This window comes from Centroberyx affinis, unplaced genomic scaffold, assembly GCF_046629955.1.
Source record: "Centroberyx affinis isolate AG114_WGS23_722 - 3 ecotype Tasmania unplaced genomic scaffold, CSIRO-AGI_Caff_v1 ptg001090l_1, whole genome shotgun sequence".
Taxonomy (NCBI): domain Eukaryota; kingdom Metazoa; phylum Chordata; class Actinopteri; order Beryciformes; family Berycidae; genus Centroberyx; species Centroberyx affinis.
This window is the reverse complement of record NW_027279635.1, coordinates 121,870-140,685: the sequence shown is the minus strand read 5'-3', so window position 1 is coordinate 140,685 and position 18,816 is coordinate 121,870. Positions and strand designations below refer to the sequence as shown.

General features: G+C 43.1%; 1 protein-coding gene across 3 annotated transcripts; it reads right to left on the bottom strand.

The window, feature by feature from the left end:
• Positions 1-7,491: 7,491 nt before the first annotated feature.
• LOC139647541 (ras-related protein Rab-18) lies at positions 7,492-18,268 on the bottom strand. 3 transcript variants are annotated; one of them, XM_071523456.1, is made up of 7 exons: positions 18,081-18,268; positions 15,185-15,240; positions 12,437-12,582; positions 12,121-12,193; positions 11,132-11,250; positions 10,398-10,464; positions 7,492-9,581 (listed from the first exon to the last, which is right to left on the bottom strand). In XM_071523456.1, the coding sequence occupies exons 1-7, from the start codon at positions 18,146-18,148 to the stop codon at positions 9,412-9,414; spliced, it is 699 nt and encodes a 232-aa protein (XP_071379557.1). In that variant the 5' UTR covers positions 18,149-18,268; the 3' UTR covers positions 7,492-9,411. The 3 variants fall into 3 exon arrangements, with proteins under 3 accessions (XP_071379557.1, XP_071379558.1, XP_071379560.1); XM_071523457.1 differs by having other exon boundaries at positions 7,493-9,581; positions 12,521-12,582; XM_071523459.1 differs by lacking the exons at positions 11,132-11,250; positions 12,121-12,193 and having other exon boundaries at positions 7,493-9,581; positions 12,521-12,582.
• Between the last annotated feature and the right edge of the window lie 548 nt (positions 18,269-18,816).

Genomic DNA, 18,816 nt, shown 5'->3' with positions numbered 1-18,816 from the left:
AGTTTTCAGGGCCAGCAAATAAATACGCCTCACATTGCTCCAGCGGCGGCGTGGGCCAAAACTGTAATGTTACCATAAATCTGGAATCAAATGGGCACACTCCGCCAATGCAGGAGCCCATTCCTCCAGATGCTGGTTATGGAACGTTTATTTATTATTTTCTTCCCTCATCTGATAAATATATACACATGTTCGATGTAAAACCGTGCAGCGGAGCCGTCTGGATTCACGATCTCGCTATGGGAGAGTCGCAGTTTGATGAAGTCGGGTTACGAGTATTCATTGCAACCACTCTATTTTACTGGACTGAAATTTATCAGCCCGACATACATCAGATCCTATCCAGCAAAGCAGTGTGTTTAGGAGAGAGCAGAGATATAAGAGTATTGGGTATAGATAAGTAAAGATTTGGACTTGGTTTGAAACTGAAACTTTCGCCACACACATTACTGTTGGAAACGTTAAATCCAAAATGTAATCCATCACAGATTAGTGATTACCTGCCTAAAAAAAAACAAATACTGATGCCAGCTTTCCTCTGGACTTCAGTTATTTTTTCTTTGGATTGTTGGTGAGGAGATTTGAAAACGTAATCTTGTAAACTTCACAATTCTGGACCTTCTTGAGGTTCATGGATGGATGCCAGCACTAGCCAAAGCGGACCTAGTCCAATTTCTAGAGCGGACCTCTGCATGGTTTCCTCTCTGGACTCACTGCAACTTCATCTTCATCCAGGGCTCATCTGCCTCGACGCAGACCTCAGGACTGTGTACAGTAGCGCTTTATAGCCTGCTGCGTGACTGTAGGACCATTTAGCAAGGACCACAGGAGACCTCACGGGGCCTTTGGAAAATATGGCCCTTTCACTACCTACAGAGCACACACTGTACAGCAGCCTGAATTCTTCAGTCTTCATGCCTTATACCGTTTTTGGGTGCAGATGGCTGTGGGACGACTTCAAGAAGACATGCATGGTCACATGCACCATCCTTTTCATTCAGAGAAGCCTGGCTTTGACCATTGTGGGATTACTTTCAGAGCTGGAAGAAGGAGTATTCTGTGAATCAGCAGTACTAATGGAGAGAATACAGAGACAGCAGGTTAGGCTACAGCTTGTTCACACTGTAGCTGAGAGTGTCCCGATTCTGATTTTTTTCCCTCACATGACACAGATCTGATGTTTTCTAATCAATGTGAACTGTATAAATTGCATGGAGTCGCATTTTTTCAATTACTACATGAGGTACAAAATCGGATCCCATGTAATTTGCAACTTGCAATGTTGCCATGACAATAAGTAAATATTACATCATTCACCTGAGACAACTGCCATTTCACACCTGCAGGCAGCTTGGCTGAGCCAGCGTTAGCATGGAGGATAACGAGATACAACAACTGAAAGAAAGTAGGGATGCCCCAATAACGTTTTTTGCCACCGATCGGCCATACCGAAGATAGAGACACCCTCCAAAGATATATATCCGTTTCAGTCTTTGTTTTTGTATAAGTGAATGTTCTTAAGAGAGAGAGAAAATGAGACTTTTCAGTTGCCTCTCCGCTGTTAGGGTCTCGACCGTCGTCCAGTTCAGCACCACGGACAGCGGTGCAGAGTGCAGACCATTATGTAAACAAACGCACATGGCATGCGATGAATTGATGCATTAAATAAGCAGAGAATTAAATCGACGTTACTGGTTGTCCATGAAGATTTGTGTTTTTAATTAACATCCACACCGCCGACATGTTTTGAGGTGAGTTAGCATGTGACAATGACACCAACTCCGCTGAGAAATGGCTCACGTGTTTTGCGTCATCGATCGTTTTTTGCAATCGGCGACTATAAAGCATTATCGGAATTTCCCGATTGCATATTTATACTGAATATCGGCCGATTCCGATTGCTGGCCGATCGATCGCGGCATCCCTAAATGAAAGCAAAGACTCAAATTCAGTCAAAACTCAAAAGCATATACCATAATCAAAATATGTTTGAAACAAGCAGAAACGTAAGAACAAAAACAAATGTGACGTCCTTTGTTATTGTTATGCTACGTGTCTTTTTGACATTGCTGTCAGTTCATATTGGTACTGGATATGGGTTATATCCTAGAATAGATATGAACAGTTATCCAAAAAAAATCAGATATGAGCAACAATTCGGAACTGAGCATGAAGGCCTGCGGTCTGAAAGTAGCCATAGAGAGGGAGCAAGAGAAAGAGAGAGAGAGAGAGGCGTAAAGAAACCGACCCAGACACATATCCCACAAAGAGATCAAGCAAAGGAACATCTTCAACAAAGTTCAGCTCTTAAATCCGGTCCGTTCTGAAGACGCGAGCTAGTCCTGGGTCTCCTCACAGCGGAGGTGGTAGTGGAGGGCAGCCCATGACCTCACTGAAATATATATGCGCTACTGTCTGCTGCTTGATTGGATGAATGTAAATATTTGAACGCAGCGATGCCGCCCGTTGTGAAGCCGAGCCAAGGCATCCAGCGCCGAAAATGAGTTCGGGAGCCTGCTCCGGGACCCTGCGAGCGAGGAGCCAAGGCTGGAGCCCCGCGGGGAAGACGAACCACGCTACACCCACGCACCGCTGTTACCGTATCTGCTTACTGCCCCGGGAGGGCTGGGGTTGAGGGTTGGGGGGGTGGGGGGTGGGGGGTGGTAGAGCAAGGCCTTTTATTACGGAGAAAGCTGATGTAAAGTAAGACGAGGGAGAGCCGGTGCCACTCTGCGTTAAGTGAGGCTGGAGCTCAGCAGGGTAATAACGTGGGCCATATTGCTGCTGGAGGTGGCGAGGTGTAGACAAAATAGCCGCCTCGACACTGTGGTGCTACCATTACAATGCACAACTCTCACACACACACACACACACACAGACATAGACGTGCATGCAGGAACACACACACACCCACCCACACATGTAGACAAGCACATCTGGTTAGCAAGCCTACGCCAGTTGTAGGTGTCAGTTTCCCCCGGCATCTGCCACAAACACATTCAAACTGCGCCTCTCTTGTGAAGTCCAAAGTACCACAGTAAACTGCCGAGCAATATCAAGAATCCTAAAATCCACAAAATATTGATATTAGATCCGAGTAAAAACTAAACCAAATCTAGAAAATGTATTCCAAATGTTTCGGTTTGAATTTCCCAGTAATGTATGTAAAACTATTCCACGGTTTAACATTACAAAACATATTCTGTACCAAAGATTTAAAGACTTGAGATTAGATGCACAATATTTGGACTTCGTGAAATCCTATTTTTTTCAGACTTCTGTATCTATCTGTTCATCTATAAAGTTCTACTGCCAAATATAGAAACACTAGTCATACCAAAGTGATTGAGTTTCTTTGGGATTTAGCCACAGTTTTCATCTCTTCGGCCAAGCATTTCACATGACAACAAAGCTGAACTCCAGTGGACTTTGGGCCACGTTCACAAGGACCGATCTGTACTTAAAGACCTGCTTCCTTGTGTCTCGATCTGTATGCAGCTTTGAGTAACCAGAGATCAAACAACGTCTCCTCTCAGACAATTAGACAGACATAGTCGTAACAGTTCTCAAACCCCGCTAAAGCTACGTGGTTATGAAACACTTGTCACGCCTTTGTTATTCTTCATAATCTGATTGAAAGGAAATCCTGCGACAAAGTGGATACTGGATACAGACTGTCTGGATTAAGTGAAACCCGCACAGGTTTGAAGTATCTTGTGTTTGTGTGACCTGGGTACAATTTCCATGGCGAGAGCTTTATTTGACTTTAGCTTGCTGGTGGGAGGGTGGGAGAGGTAGAGGTCGGCTTTGTGTTTTCAAATTCAATTGTCCACTATACACTCAAAGAGCCTGAGCTTCCTGCAGCTCGCAGTAATAAACCTAACCTCAGGTTACATCCCAGGCACAAAGGACTGAAAATGGTCAGGATGGTAAAAACAGTCTAGTAGGCCTGCGATAAGGTGAGGCCTCAAGCTCCAAGACACTGTGCAAACACCTAGAGAAAGTGGCAAAAAGGTTTAAACCTCTGAACTCTATGCTTTACCCTCATGGAGGCTAAGGCCTGGTCTTTGACTGATGGAAAAACAGCTTCTATGAAGTAAGAGTGGATCTTCCAGGGGCTTCCAGACCTCCTTGTCTCTTCAAAGTAAGTGAAATTGGGGACTTTTAGTCTTGGTGGTTTACAATAAATTCTCTGGTCCAACCCCAAAATCGAGATCAGCTTGGCAAAGGAAAATAAGCAGTGCAATTATAACACAGGGGCCAGATTATTTATACAAAATAATGAATTTGTTTCTATACATGCCAATCATTTCACCCAAAGGGGGTTAAATAATATCGATTTTTCTTTTCTTTTTTTTTCACAGGGAGCAAAGGCGCTGCAGTAAAACATGCGTCTTCTCCATGAAAATGTGTTTGAGGCATGTGGAAAGCGTACACCCAGCCCATGTTGATACAAAGTGATTAGTTTATTATAGAAGCCAATGGCCTGAGTGCACGGGTATTTGCTTCCATGTTGCAGCGGGAGCATGAGTGAGATCCGGAGGGCGTCCTGTGACACACTGAATGACAACACGGCCGTGGAATCCGAGATGGAGAGGCGGCGTGTGGCCAGAAATATGCCACACAGGAGCACCGCGAACAAGGGGAATTATGGGTGGCGGGATGATGAATGGAGCTACTCATCCTTCCATTTTGTTTCCACGGGGCGGCAGTGCCCCCGCTCCCGTCCCGTCCTCGGCCCATGTGCTTATTGCCACAGTAACCCGAGGCCAGGATGAAAGCGTCCCCCATGGCGAGAGGAGTTTTCTCTCGGAGGGCGTGGAGTCCCCATCTCCTGCTTTCTTTAGGGCCTTTACATAGGGCTCCGTGTTTTTGAAAATAACAAGGGTGGGTTACAATGCAATCATTTAGGTTTAAATTAGATTGACAGAGCTTCAAATCCGAGGAAACTCAATTACAGACATATTACAAGTTGAATTGACTTACATGGATCCGAGGCCAGAGGTTCACACCAAACAAGGGTAGAGGTTTCCTGCTTACCCCGGGCCAGCTCTTATTAAGTTAGGGGGGGCCTGGTGTGATTGATAGGCAGACATATAGGGCTGCTGCCTCTGAGGATGTGGGTAAGCCTCTCTGATGACAGAATCCATATTAGTTCTTGATAGGACTTCTTCCCAAAGACGTTTATACACTGTACATCCAACACTGTGACCATTCAGCCAGTCTCCTTAGCTGAAACATAATAAAAATAGTTCTACCAGGCCCACACAAGGAGGACAACGTTCCAGGATCTTCAGAGTGAGTCCAGAGAGAGAGACGGGGGGGGGGGGGGGGGGTTTAACTCCTCAGTAACCCAAAGGACAGGTCACACAGCTCAAAATAGATCGGTCCTGAAATGGGTCGCTCCTGTTGCCTGATGAAATGTCAAGGCTAAATGTAAGCGGGTGCAACGCTGTAAACACGAGGTTCCACATAATCAAAGTGTTTCCACCTGCAGTGACAGAGCCATCATTTCTGGGCTCGCTGGCCATTACCTCACAGTCTTCTGGTGCTGAGAGGGAAACCTAAGAGAGGCCAGAGCTCGGCTTTGGCTGACTTCAGAGGAAGGAGAGAGCAGGCACGGAGGGGCATTTTCCTCTACCTCACATCAGAAAGTAAACAGTGAAAACAGTCTGCAGACCTACAGGTGCCTCCGAGTCTTTCTACCCAGAACAACGGCCATGGGTTCGTCTGGAGAGAAAGGGGCTTGATCTTGTTGGCGAAGGTTGAACCCTAAGACCCCAGGGCCTCGAACTCTTTTCCGAGAACTCTGTAAAAGTGAACTCAGAGACGGCCTGCTGCACTTCTCAGTGTCACCCTGGCCCTATCACATTCTCATTATCACAGACTATGGAGCTGTCCTTATGGCCAACATATTACTTCCCCACTGCAATATACAATTCAGGTGGCTGCGGCGGAGGATGATCTTTCCAATCTTCCTCTCACTCTCTTCCTTACTCTCAGTCGGTCAGCATGGCAAAACAATTAACTGATAGCAACCGGCAATGAGCATGACAAAGTGAGTGACGTCTGGGAACCCAACACCTTATGAAACGATGCCCGACGTCTCGTAACATTTTTACACATGACAGCATGACTGCTCTCCTGAGGGGCTCGTCTGAGCGCTAACCCAAAAGCCATACGGCCTGCCGCGGCGGCAGAGGAGGAGCAGGGAGACAAGACTGTGTTAATGAGAGCCAGATCTGCTCTGTTAGCTTAGCGGCTGGCTGGAGACTCAGACACAGACAGCAGGACAGAAAGCAGTCCATCACACTGCCTCTCAAGAGCTTCCCTCTGGCTTCTGAGGCAACAGGGTGGGGCAGAGGTTCTGCGATTTTGGCACATTAAGTCTAAAATCTGCTTCGTCCTCCCTCCCATCTCCATAACACCCGGACTCCCTTGCAGTTTCCTAGTATTCACAGTGCAGCCATAGGGAATCTTAAGGCCCAGGAACCGCATTCGTCTCTGTCAATGTGGTCAATGAATATGTCGAAATCAACAGATTGCGTACACCGCAAAACATGTCCCACTTAACCGGTTATTTAGTCTCACATTCATCTTAAAATCTTTTTTCTGAAAATGAATGATAAATTCTGCCATTGGGGTGAGATACTTCCACTAGTTTCAGGAATTTCTAGAAACGAGTGCCAATATCTTGAAGGAAGGCAGATCTCTCCACTATTATTGAGAATCACACTCTGAAAAAAAAGTTCACTTGTTTGGAAAAAAATACGATTTTAAGACTCAATACTAGATTAAATGACATGTTGGATGGTTTTGCAGTGTACAAAATAAGAGTGTAGTCTAGTCTTCAAAGTCCAGCGTGGCCCTTCTTAGGAAAGCTAATGTCCTATTTTACCTCATGTGGCATGTACAAATCAACAACCTTTGTAAAATATTCCCAAGAATCGTTGAATCTGTCAACTCCAGCTTTCCAGTAGCTGATGTTTTTCAGTGCAGGCTGGAGGAAACGGCAGCACTGCAGCTCAGCACATTGTTGGACCACATCAAGGCATTAGTACGCTGTATGCCTCCGTTGTTGTTTGACTGAGACATATTTCCAGACGACTGCCTGGACTGTGGCAGGAGATGAGGGATACGCTACAAGGGCAAGAGTCTTCGCTCTCCCTGCCAGCCCCGGGCCCTTTCATAATCACCCAGGAATTATGCACATCCCAGTTAAAGCGCTGGTAAAAAGAGTTATGGCTGCGGTGGTGTTTCCTGAGAAGTCTGCCAAAAAGATGATTTAGATAGATCACAAGTCTGGGGTCTGAGGGTTCCTCGGACACTGTTTAAACACAAGTCTTTATTCTGAAGACAGGAATGTGAAGGGCGCTGAGTGAAAAACCCCTCACCTAACAGCGACATTTCCAACATGGCAACGATGACAGCAGAGTTATTGGTCATCTTCGGCAGAGACTTGGACGAGACATTAAAGCAATTACTTAAGAAGATTTATTCCTGCTTATTATACGATTTGGCTCATCGAGTTACAGCCGTCAAGGGCTCCTCAACACAGCTTGCATTAACATTTGAGGAATCATTTTAAAAAAGTCTTTTATTTAGTTTAATACATAGGGCGGTTTGTAGTGAAATATGTATACATTCAGCTTTACAATTCATAAAGGAATTATTTAATCAAATTCCTAAATTACACATCAATATACAAGGTATACATATGCTTTCACATACAAATTCTGAACACAATGAAAAGATTTCTATGCCAGTTTAATAATTAAGCAAATGTCTTTTCCTGTCCATGTCCTTTTTGGATAAATACACCATTAAATTCCAATGGTAAACCTGTATGCAAGGTTTCAAGGTACAACTAAATGAAATGCTATTGTTGAGTTAAGGTGTTCAGAGTTAATAGTCTGCAGGTCCTTCACTGGACAAACATGAAAGAATAACACAATAGATTTTCTCATGCAATTAAAAAGAGATAAAAAGTAAGTATCCCATTTCTGATAAGACATAAAGGCATCTGTGTCATTTTCACTATCACTGTCACAGGATCAAGCTCTCAAAACTACATTTCCCAGAATTTCCCAGAACACACACCAGCACTCAAATACTACAAACATGGTCAGAGGTCAGGGGTACAGTACATTTATAACTGCCTCTCGGATACGAACACAGAGATAGGAGTACTGCAAAATCCATTAGCAATGTGGACCATAAGGCTTTTTCTTTGATTTTCCAATTTCAGTGGAAACACCCTTATGACTCACTGCCCTGTTTAATATTGAACACTTTTCCTTTGTCTCTCTCCAGCTCGAAGGGATCTATATGAAAGGCCTAGCAGTGCTAGTGATATTACTGATATTATCTGTCTGAGTGAGGGAGTGCCAGCAGGTCGCACCCCATTAAAGCAACTAGTTACAAAACAAGGCGTGCAATTTTAAGAGCTTCTCTCTTTTCTTCGGGCACCCAACGGAAAGCTTGCCGGTGCCAATCTCTTTGATTTATGCACTCTTCAAAACACACTTAAAGGTTTGGAGTCCAACACAATAAAAGTAGTAAAACGTCATTCCAAACACTTGGTAACTCTATTATACTGTGAACAAAGGAGGCAGTTGTGTGTACAACAGAGAGACACATGATCCCAGCCCCTGACTGAGGGTGGTGAGAGGGAATACGAGCCAGCTTGGCGTGATAAGCTTCTTCATAAGCAGCATAACGTTCATGGGTGCTGTGCGGGGGGACCAGGCAAGATCAAGCATAGGACAGAGCGGAGAAAATACAAACACTGGAGAAAGGTCAGCCCTACATTTGACACTGGCGTGCTTGCTAGGGCAAGGTGCCATGAGACAATAAGCATGCTGGAGACATGGAGGAAGACTTGGGTCAAAACACTTTTTCCCATTCCCTTATACTTTTTTAGCTTTAGACTGAGGTTTACACTATAGGGCAAATTTTATTGTCCCATTCTAATTAAACCATAGGACAAGAAATAGGTGCTATTTTGACCTAGGTCCTGCAACGACACAAAAATACAGCTCAAAAGAAGGGAGAGAAGAGAGAAACTAATTCACTCACATGCCAAAGAGAGGAAGGCTGAGCCGTATTAGCGTTTTAGTGCAGCCTTTGTATTGGAAAGTGTGTAAAAAGTAGTGTTTGTATGAACACAGGTGGTGAGTGTGGAGGGTCAACCCTCACAACTCTGGGGAAGGGGAGACAGTCTGACTACCATGGCCTTCATGTCTGAGGAGGGAGCTCAGCTCAGGACAGCACACACTGGGACTGTTTCTTTTTTCTTTCAGGTGTGTATGTGTATGTTTGTGTGTGTGTGACATTGTATGTGGTATTCACACATGTATGTTTGTAGACATGTTTGAGTGCGTCTGTGTTGTTTCTATGTGTGTGTGTCGTCTAGACCAGGGAGCAGTAGCCGCCGCAGCTTCCTCCCCCGGCGTCTTCGTCGGTGAGCTGGACTCCTCGGCCGTGGGTCTCGCTCTGCCACAACCCGGGAGTCTGGATGATCTTCTCTACCAGCTCCTCAAACGCACACTGAACCCCATCCCTCGTCTTAGCGCTGGCCTCTGGGAAGAGCGAGCGTAGAGGAAGAAATGGAGAAACAGAGAAGAAGAGGGGGTGGAGGGGGGGAGGACAGGGAGGAGAGATGAGGAGGAGGCGAAGGCAAAAAGAAGTGAGAAGAACAAGAAGAAAAATGAAGAAGAGAGGAGAGCGTAGTGGAGTGAGGAGAGGTGGATGGGGAGGGGAAGAAAGGAGATGAGATACAGACACAACAACTGTTACTGTCTGCACCTTGATGTCATCATCTGCTGGGCTCCCCGGCCGGAGCGGCGAGCGGTGGAAAATGTCTTAACAATAACTGTCAACCCCGGACACTAATAGTGGGCCTTAGGAGGTAATTAGGGGATATTGGAAACACTCGCTCTGAAAGATGATGATATCCAGAAACAATATGATGGTAATAACCATAGGAAGATGATATAAATCTTATTTAGAAATTCAAATCAAAATTAATAATTTCAGGAAATGGCTAGGAAAGCTTGGAAATATCAGAGTGAGATCCTTCAATTTCCAACCAACCTTTTTCAAATTAAAGATTTTTGAATACTTGATGAAGATAAATACTAGCAGTTTAAAGTAATGCACGTCATCTAGGCAACTCCTTTGAGTTCTCTTTTCCTGACAAATCTGAAAAATAGAAGCGCAGGTAAAAAGCAGAGAACCCATGGAAGATGATAGATGATGACTGTTTTATAAATAGAACTATGCAAGCATTCCTCAGCAAGTATGATAGTTATTTCAAAAGCAGCTTCCCCAGGATAATGGTCTGCTGTAACTCATGCCCAGCAGGTCTTTGAGAGCTGGGAATCCTCCCGACTTACCTATAAAAAGCATGGAATGTTTTCTTGCAAACTTCAGCCCTTCGTTCCTGTCTAGCTCGTGGTTTTCCTAAAACAAAAGAGAGGTAATGGCTTATATGAGGGCTGCCCGGCAGACCTGTCAGCTACTGTGGCTGTCACAGGGCAGAAAGGGAAAGTGATCTCTCACAGAGAAAGAACAGCACACAATATATTTATAATGCACTATTTAGTGGGCATATTTATCCACATGGACCGATTCCGGTATACTGGTAAAAGGAGAGTGACCAAAAATATGGAAGTGGGGCTGCCACTGTCACTTAGTTAAGTAATTAGTCAACTGGGATTAAGCTGACTGTTTTTTTTTTTTTAGCTTAATTTAGTTGTATTTGACAAAAAAATAAGACTTTTTTTCATTCTATGGGTTATAAGTTTCTGTAAAATTATATGCACATCTCTTGCATCACAGCAAAAACAATGTGGAAAATACAATTTTCCTACCATTCATTTGACAAAATCCTGTGACTGTGAATCCTGTGAATTTCTTTAGTCAAGGAAAATCCTTCATAACAGCTCAAACCAAAAAGCCACGGCCAAAAACATATCAGGATGTCCTGTGTGAGACCAGCTGGATGAAGGAAACAGAATGTGTTGCTCCTTTGTAACGAGTCAGCCTTGTTACCTGCTGGAGTCCATCTACCTTCATGTGACAGAAGCAGCAACAAAGACATTGTATACAAACCCAGAAACCCACTCACCTTATCTATTTTGTTCCCCACCAGCATTTTGACAAGGTCATTCCTTGTACAGTACGTCTCGAGCTCGTTGAGCCAGTTGTCAAGCTTGGTGAAAGTTTCCCGTCGTGTGACATCGTACACTGTGGCAAGCAAAAAGAACAAAGGTTGCTCAGAATGAACACACACTTTTACATCTGACAAGACAAGGCAAACTGTCACTGGAGCAAAGGCACCATTTTTGGCTTTTTCCCTACAGTCTTTGCTTTTTCTCCATCTGTGAATATATGATACAGCAATAGGACAATCTACTATTCAAGGCCATAAATGAAAAGGCTACCCAATGTGACACAGTATTCTTGAAATTAAAAATAAGTCTTTGAAAGAGTGATTAAAAGTCTGAAAGGCCTTGAATTTCATAAAGAATGTATTACTTTTTTATTGAAAAGTATAGACATAATTGATTTTTACACTACAAGACCCTGAATTATTTCAGCTTTTGATTAAATTCAAATGAAAACCCCCCCAGAGTAAAACAGCAAATAATATGACAGTATTAAACAACAGATATTTGATTAAAAAAAAAGTGTTATTGTAATATTAATCGGGAGCTCTCACAATCCCAGTGCTACTGCAAGGCACCTCCTGTTTCCATATACCATTAGAGTGTTCACAAACTGAGGGCTGCAGAGGATGTCTGCTTTAGTATTAAGAGTTTTAACTTGGTTCCTGTGTGCGTGTGTGTATATATGCGTGTCCATTTGAGGGGCTTGAGTTAAGGGGTATAAACTGACTTCCAGAAAGAGAGAGGGAGGACAGTGTGTGTGTGTGTGTGTGTGTGTGTGTGTGTGTGTGTGTGTGTATGTATGTGTGTGTGTATGGGTCACAGGATGAAAACCCATCACTCTCTTTACAACCACTGGCCTGACTGGGTCTACCTCTGTAGTGAAGGGGGCACACACACACACACACACTGATGGTGGAGTAATGATGGCGTCGTCAGCTTGGCTTACCCAGGATGACTCCCTGGGCTCCGCGGTAGTAACTAGGCGTCAGGGTTCGGAAGCGCTCCTGGCCTGCAGTGTCCTGCAAAACACAACCAGCTCAGCCCTGCTGGACACACTCAGAGGAAAAACTAGTGGCTCGAACAGAAGGAAAACCAGGGCAGACGGACATAAAAAACAAGACTGCCTCCCATTTGTCCCCGATGGCATGTGTAGGCTAGAACGGTGTTACTTAAGCGCCATCTTCTGGGGACTTGGGTGAATGACAATGTAAAAGGCCATGGGAGACATGGGACAGTTTGATAGGTAATGTCTCTGCTCTGACTGACAACCAACAACCACAAACCTGTATTTTTGTTTTTACAGAGTGATATTTAAGTCTTGGAGCAGTAATGAGTTTCTCACTTACCCATATTGCCAACTTTGCCTTGTTACCGTCCACAGCGATGGTCTTCACTTTGAAGTCAACACCTAGACATGGAAAGGACACACAGGCCAGTCAATCACTCATACGGTCATGATTACCTCATCCTAGTCAAGTCCAAATGTGATGACTCTTACAGGTTTGTCCAATTACTGCCAAGAATATTCTATCATGACGACAGACTATAATCATCGATGATGAATTGTCAAAACATACATACCACACAATGTCCCTGAACTTCCGCTAACCCCAGCTATTCAGACCGGCACTAAACCCAGCCCGTGTCCTGTATTTAAATTATGGCGTGACTACGTATTTATATCCATCACATAGGGACTGTGTGGTTTAATATGCTAAACCGAAACCAATACGACAGGTCTTTGTGAAAAAAAATACACCACCTGTGAAATGGCTCACAAAGAGCCATGATTCACCCTTAAAAATCACTGCCTGGCTGCAAAGGGACAGACATTTACATAAAAATAACAATGTTGTCCTCCTTGCCCTCAACAAGTAAATCTCCTCTATTGCCTTGCGCAGTGTCTCAGAGTACAGAGCATGCAGCGTCTGGATGACATATCAGCCCGAGTTTTAGCATGCACTGACAGATTTACCAGGGAAACGTACACTTGCGATGGGGTTGTTTTTACATCTGGGAATGGGAAGGGGGTCAGTTCAGAGCCAAAACAGAGGAGGAAAAAAGGGACATGAAGACAGGGAGGACAGGCAGAGGATATATATGACATATGTGTACCACACACACATATACAGAGTCAATTCACACAGTCAATCACAACTAGTTCTTCCCCAAGTCCAGCAGGGCTGCTCAGATACTGTCGCCAGATGCGTGTGGAGAGGAGTTTACGCTAAACAACATTTCCCTGGACCTCGCTCTCTCTTTCTCCCAACAGGCCAAGTGTATTTACTACACATTCACAGACAGGCCTTTCCCAGAGAACATGCAGCATCTGTTTGCAATATCACAGCACAACAAGATGCCACTACCACTGGAAGTCAAGGCTGGCTGATCTCTGTAGGCGAGCCCGTTTATGGCTGACCTCAAAACAGCCCTTCATCGGCTGATACAGGTACACAAGGGAACACTACAACACACACTCTGTGTACAAAACACAAAGAGTATGCGTCAGTTGTGAAGATGGCTTAGGCCTCAAGGGTTCAAGTCTGTCATACTGTATTGGCTCCATTTGTTCACCTTTTATAATGACTTACCAAAGGTGTTCTGCACTGGTTTCTACACAAAAAGACAACAGAAAATAAGTTTGTGCTAAATGAAACTCATCTGTTATAAGTAGGCTCAAAGAGACCAAAAGACGACAAAGTCTTAAAGTGATTACCTCTAGCCTAATCAATGCCTTTGGGTCACTGTTCTATGTGCTAATGTGACAATGTATTGAGAAGGCTGAAATCGCAGGCGGCAAATTGAGAAATACAACCTCAGTAACCTAACTGCTTTAGGAGGTGAGGGGGAAAATAATCTCATTCTGAAAGAGTGATACCAGATTACAAGCGATTATCCTGCTCTGATCTGAGGGGACCTGAGTCAATGAGGGAGGCTAGACTTCTATGAAGACATCTGTTTGGCAAAGACTCCCAGTTGGCCAAGTAAAACAGTAGCGATGCATGCCTACCCGTAGAAGAAAATGTGTTTTTATTGCTCCAAGCTTTCTGGGAATCTGTGCCTTTGGTTGTTTCAACAAAGACAGCATTGTGAGCTAGAAGCTGTTCACAAGATTCACATTAGGTAGGGTAGAGAAAAAAAATACCTCTGCCTCCCTAGCCATCAATAGGACCATGAATCTTGAGTTGTTGAATGCTTTAATGAACATTAGCCCACTAGGGTAGTAACAGCCCCAAGGCCACCTGAAAAAATATCGGGGGTGTCCTTGACGCATCAAATGTTTAATACCATTAAAAAAATCCTGATATCATTCGCAGACCCACTAGGACCTGGAAGGAACTCCTCTTGCCAAAACGATGCACCGCTAAGGTCACTATTTCACCAGAGGAGACGGATAGCCTGGCCGGCTGTAAGCTTTTTTTCACACTCCCCATTAACTTTAATATAAATCAAATAAGTGGGTGGCTGTGCGGATGTGTGGTGCAGTGGTGACACCGACTCACAGCTTGCCAAGTGCTCATGCCTTCTCTTAGCAGATGTCCGAACAAGACACATTTTTTGTGCTGTGATCTCACCTTAGCTTTCATTCCACTACAAAAAGAGTTGGACTTTAATTTCCGATTTAAATGATATGCAGAGACCATTGGGTGTGCAATAGACACATATGAGTGCAGTGTTTGAGCCCTTTTTGGTCATGGAGCAGGTCAGAAGTGTCTTGTCATTTTGTGCACTGCTGTTCAGTACAATGTCCAACCGCCTCAGCAGGCCCAATAGACTAGGGAGCAGAATGAAGAACAGCTTATGGTTGCTTTACTGAGCTTGGTAGCCATGTGCTTGTGCTCACTATTTGATTTTTCTAAAAATCAACTTGTGATATCCAAACAATGCCCAGGAGAGCATAAATAGACTGCAACACCTCATGAGCTGTCACTCTGCCAATAAATGGCATTAGCCTACTATTTGACTTCAGAGGTAGGTTAATATTGACAGAGCTCAGTTCTGTTACTCACCTATTGTTGCTGCTTGGTCTGGATCAAATGTGTCATCTGTGAATCTTAGGAGGAGGCTGTTGAAAAAGAGAAAAAAAGGAGGAGAGAAAATGGATTATCGCTACATCAACAAAACTAGTGCTGAAACTATTAGTTGATTAATTGATCGACATAAAATCAATCTAATTATAATTTTGATAATCGATTAATCGTTTCAGTCAATTATCAAGTAAAAATACCAAACATTTCCTGGTTATAGCTTCACAAGTGCTAAGATTTGCTTGCTATATCCATTTCATATTACTATAAAATGAATACTGTGGGGTTTTTTTGGCTGCTGGTCAGACTAAGTAAGCAATTTTAAGACATCACTTTGGACTCCGGTAACTTGTGATGGGTATTTGTCATTATTTTTGACATATATAGACTAAATGATTAATCGAGATTAATAGAGAAAAGAATGGTTAGTTCCTTCCCTAAACAAAACAGTAACGACCCAGCACAATGGCCTTTTTCAGTAATTCTATTCTACTAAAGGTGAGCAAGCTCTTGGTCTGGTATCTGGTTTCCATGTGCCTGGCTCAGACAGCCGGCTCTTCCCAAAGCTGTCCTGTTTTGCGGCACCAGTCCTATCTTATTCTGTATCTCTATGTCTTTCTATTGATCACTTTCTTCTTCACATGCATTACACACACACAAGCTCCAGATGACATCATTTTGGTCAGGAGGACAGGGTTCATTTGTTAACTGTGACTAATCAAGTGCAAAGGCCTTAATCACAGCACTGATGATGTGGATAAGCCCACTCATTTCCCTTGAACCAGGCATAATGCTCTTATTTTTCCTCACAGCCCATCAAGAGGGATGCTGGCGCGATGAGTGTTCATTGTTTGAAGTCTACATAGTCAATGTTGTGAAACAGCCAAGTTAGAAGTGTATTCTGTATAGGTCAGGTAAAATGAAACCCATGTTTTCTTTGCCAGATAGACATATCGCCTATGATTTAAGGGCCTCTGCAGACTGCAGGGAAAGAAATGAAATAAGTATACTCTACTCAAAAATTAATCTAGTCAGTGTACCTACTTGATGATAGAACAATCGGCCCAAGATGATTCAAATAATGCTACTTGAGCCCAATGAGACTCTGAATTAGTTTATTGTATTAAGCAAAAGCCTATTTAAATTAATGCCAAATTGCTTTCTGGAAACACTGCCCTTGGCCCGTATGATGCACTAGCGAGAAGCTTATAGTAAACTCTTCAATTTTCAGGAAATATAAGCAAATCGAGGTCTATGTTATGGTGTTGGCATATACTCAGTGCCTCCTCTGTACTCAATCAATGCAGGCTTGCCATTATAGCAAGCAAATTACCACGACTGCTAGAGAAAATGTGCAAAGAAAAAAAGTTATTTCTGTTCAACAACTAAAACAAGCAGTGGCGCAGTGCACACAGTGAATGTTTTAATCAATAAAGCATCTAAATAAGGATAATGTTAGGACTACAACCTGCACATGAGCCAAAATTGGGATGAATATGCAACAGACCTAGAATTAGCAAAATTACAACTGCTACCGATACAGTGGAAACATTTACTGCTGACATTCTCTGACATAAAGAGCATAGATTAGTGCAACATTTGAGACTGTTATTTAAATCCATCCAGGCTAACGCTTGGTTGATCCAAAATGGAGGTTAGTCTCAAATCCCTTTTACATTCCATCCCTTGTTGATCATGTTGAAGATCCCAGTCTTGTAATTAGAATACAAAAGACCTACCCTTATGTGGTTGATGCTATGATTTGTTATTTTGAGAAACTGAGGACTGTCTGGTCAACAGAATGCCCTGAATGATGATTTCTTTTGGCCAGACAGTTCACTTGTCAAAAGGCTGTTACGACAAAGTATTGGGCAGCTCATTATCTCTGTACCGTGCTATGATTCTGGAAGGCATGCTGTACTTGATACCATAGTTTGCAATGTGATGGTTCATGGCTCAGGCTGGCTATCAGCATTCTTTCATGCAGTCTGGATCGCAGTCATGGATATAAAGGAGACCAACAAACAGGCTATGCTCTATGTTGGCAGTGGCACAAACTAGAGACTGCCAGACTCAAGTTGAAAATAGCATTACATGATTCTACTTTGCATCACATTAGGCTGATTGGTGGCAATAACAAGGACCTTTGATTACCAAAAGTTGGCAAAACCAAACAGTTTAGTAACGTGCAGCAGCCTTCTGGAGAGTCTGTACATCCAACATGCCAGTGAATACAGGATCACACTGAGGACTCATACTGATCTAATACTATTGCGGTTAAGCTAGTTCCACATATAAATATATGCTGTACTGATGATGGCGTGTGAACCACCTGGACTTAGAGAAGATAGCTCTAGAGATACAGTGAATTTGCTTTCTAGATCAGAATAGGGAGTGTTCTTTGTGTTGGGGTCAAATCATCTGTCACATTATTCCAGGGACTGTAGCTACTGCTAATAACATTGTTACTTTGCATAGATTTGCGACTGTTTTGTTAAAGTAATTTTAGTTAAATGCCGGTAGTAGCAGTAACCAGATATGATGTAGGAGAGAAAATTGGTGAAGTCACTCGATTGCAACATCTTCAACCAGCTTGTGTCTGACGTGAAAAAAGATGATGTCACACATGCTAGCACGGCCAGCTAGCTAATGTTAGCAAGACGGTCAGCACAATATAACGCCTGTATTAGGTAAATGGCGTGGTTTGGCTACTAATTAGGAAGATACCTACAACAGAGCGGTGTGCTCCGTTGTTTTTAAACGTTGTATTATCTTTACACCTAGCATGACTTAGTTAGCTGTTAAGCTAAAGCTGGCTAGCTAGCTAACGTTAGCAACCAGCCACGACATCAACTTCTTCGATGTAACTTTATCTTACCTGGACTTTCCAACGCCACTTTCTCCAATTATCAATATTTTCAGCGTCGTTAGTATGTCTTCTTCCATTTTCCTCCTCTAGTTAGTTGTTTTACACTCGACACAAACCAGCAGCCTGTGTTTAAAACGACGTTTTTTCCTAACTTATGTTCCTGTTTACAGCTTGCAGCAGAGATAGTTTGACAGTTTCTTGCTAAGAGCTCACACTCCCACCACATCCGGGACGACTTTTTTGGCACTTCCGGTATGCATGCATGCAAATGATCTTTGATCATTACACAACAAAACAAGGTAAAGAAATAGGTAACAGAGATTAACAGAGAGGTATTAGACCATTTTAATATGGGTTAATGTTTATTTTGGTAAATGGGATTTTTTTTGCAGCAGCAGCATTGTACATCATAAAAATAACTCAAATCTGTGTATTATGCAGTAGGCCTATATTAGCCTGGGTAAAAGTTATATATATATATAGATATAACCCCTTTTTCATAATTCTTTTCTATAATGACAAAACTATACCCGTTATTGCTTTTGAACCTATAGGCCTACTGTTCTTTTTGTGTCTAGTCTCAAGGTCAGCAGAAAAATTTGACTCTGTACATTTTGAATCGAAATTGCAGAGTTTAAAAAAGAACACCAATGTTGGGTTCACACCTGCAGTTAGAGGACTGGTATAAACAAGACTAAGAGTCTAATAAAATTCTTAGTAAGTCTCAGTCTAATAAAAATATTTC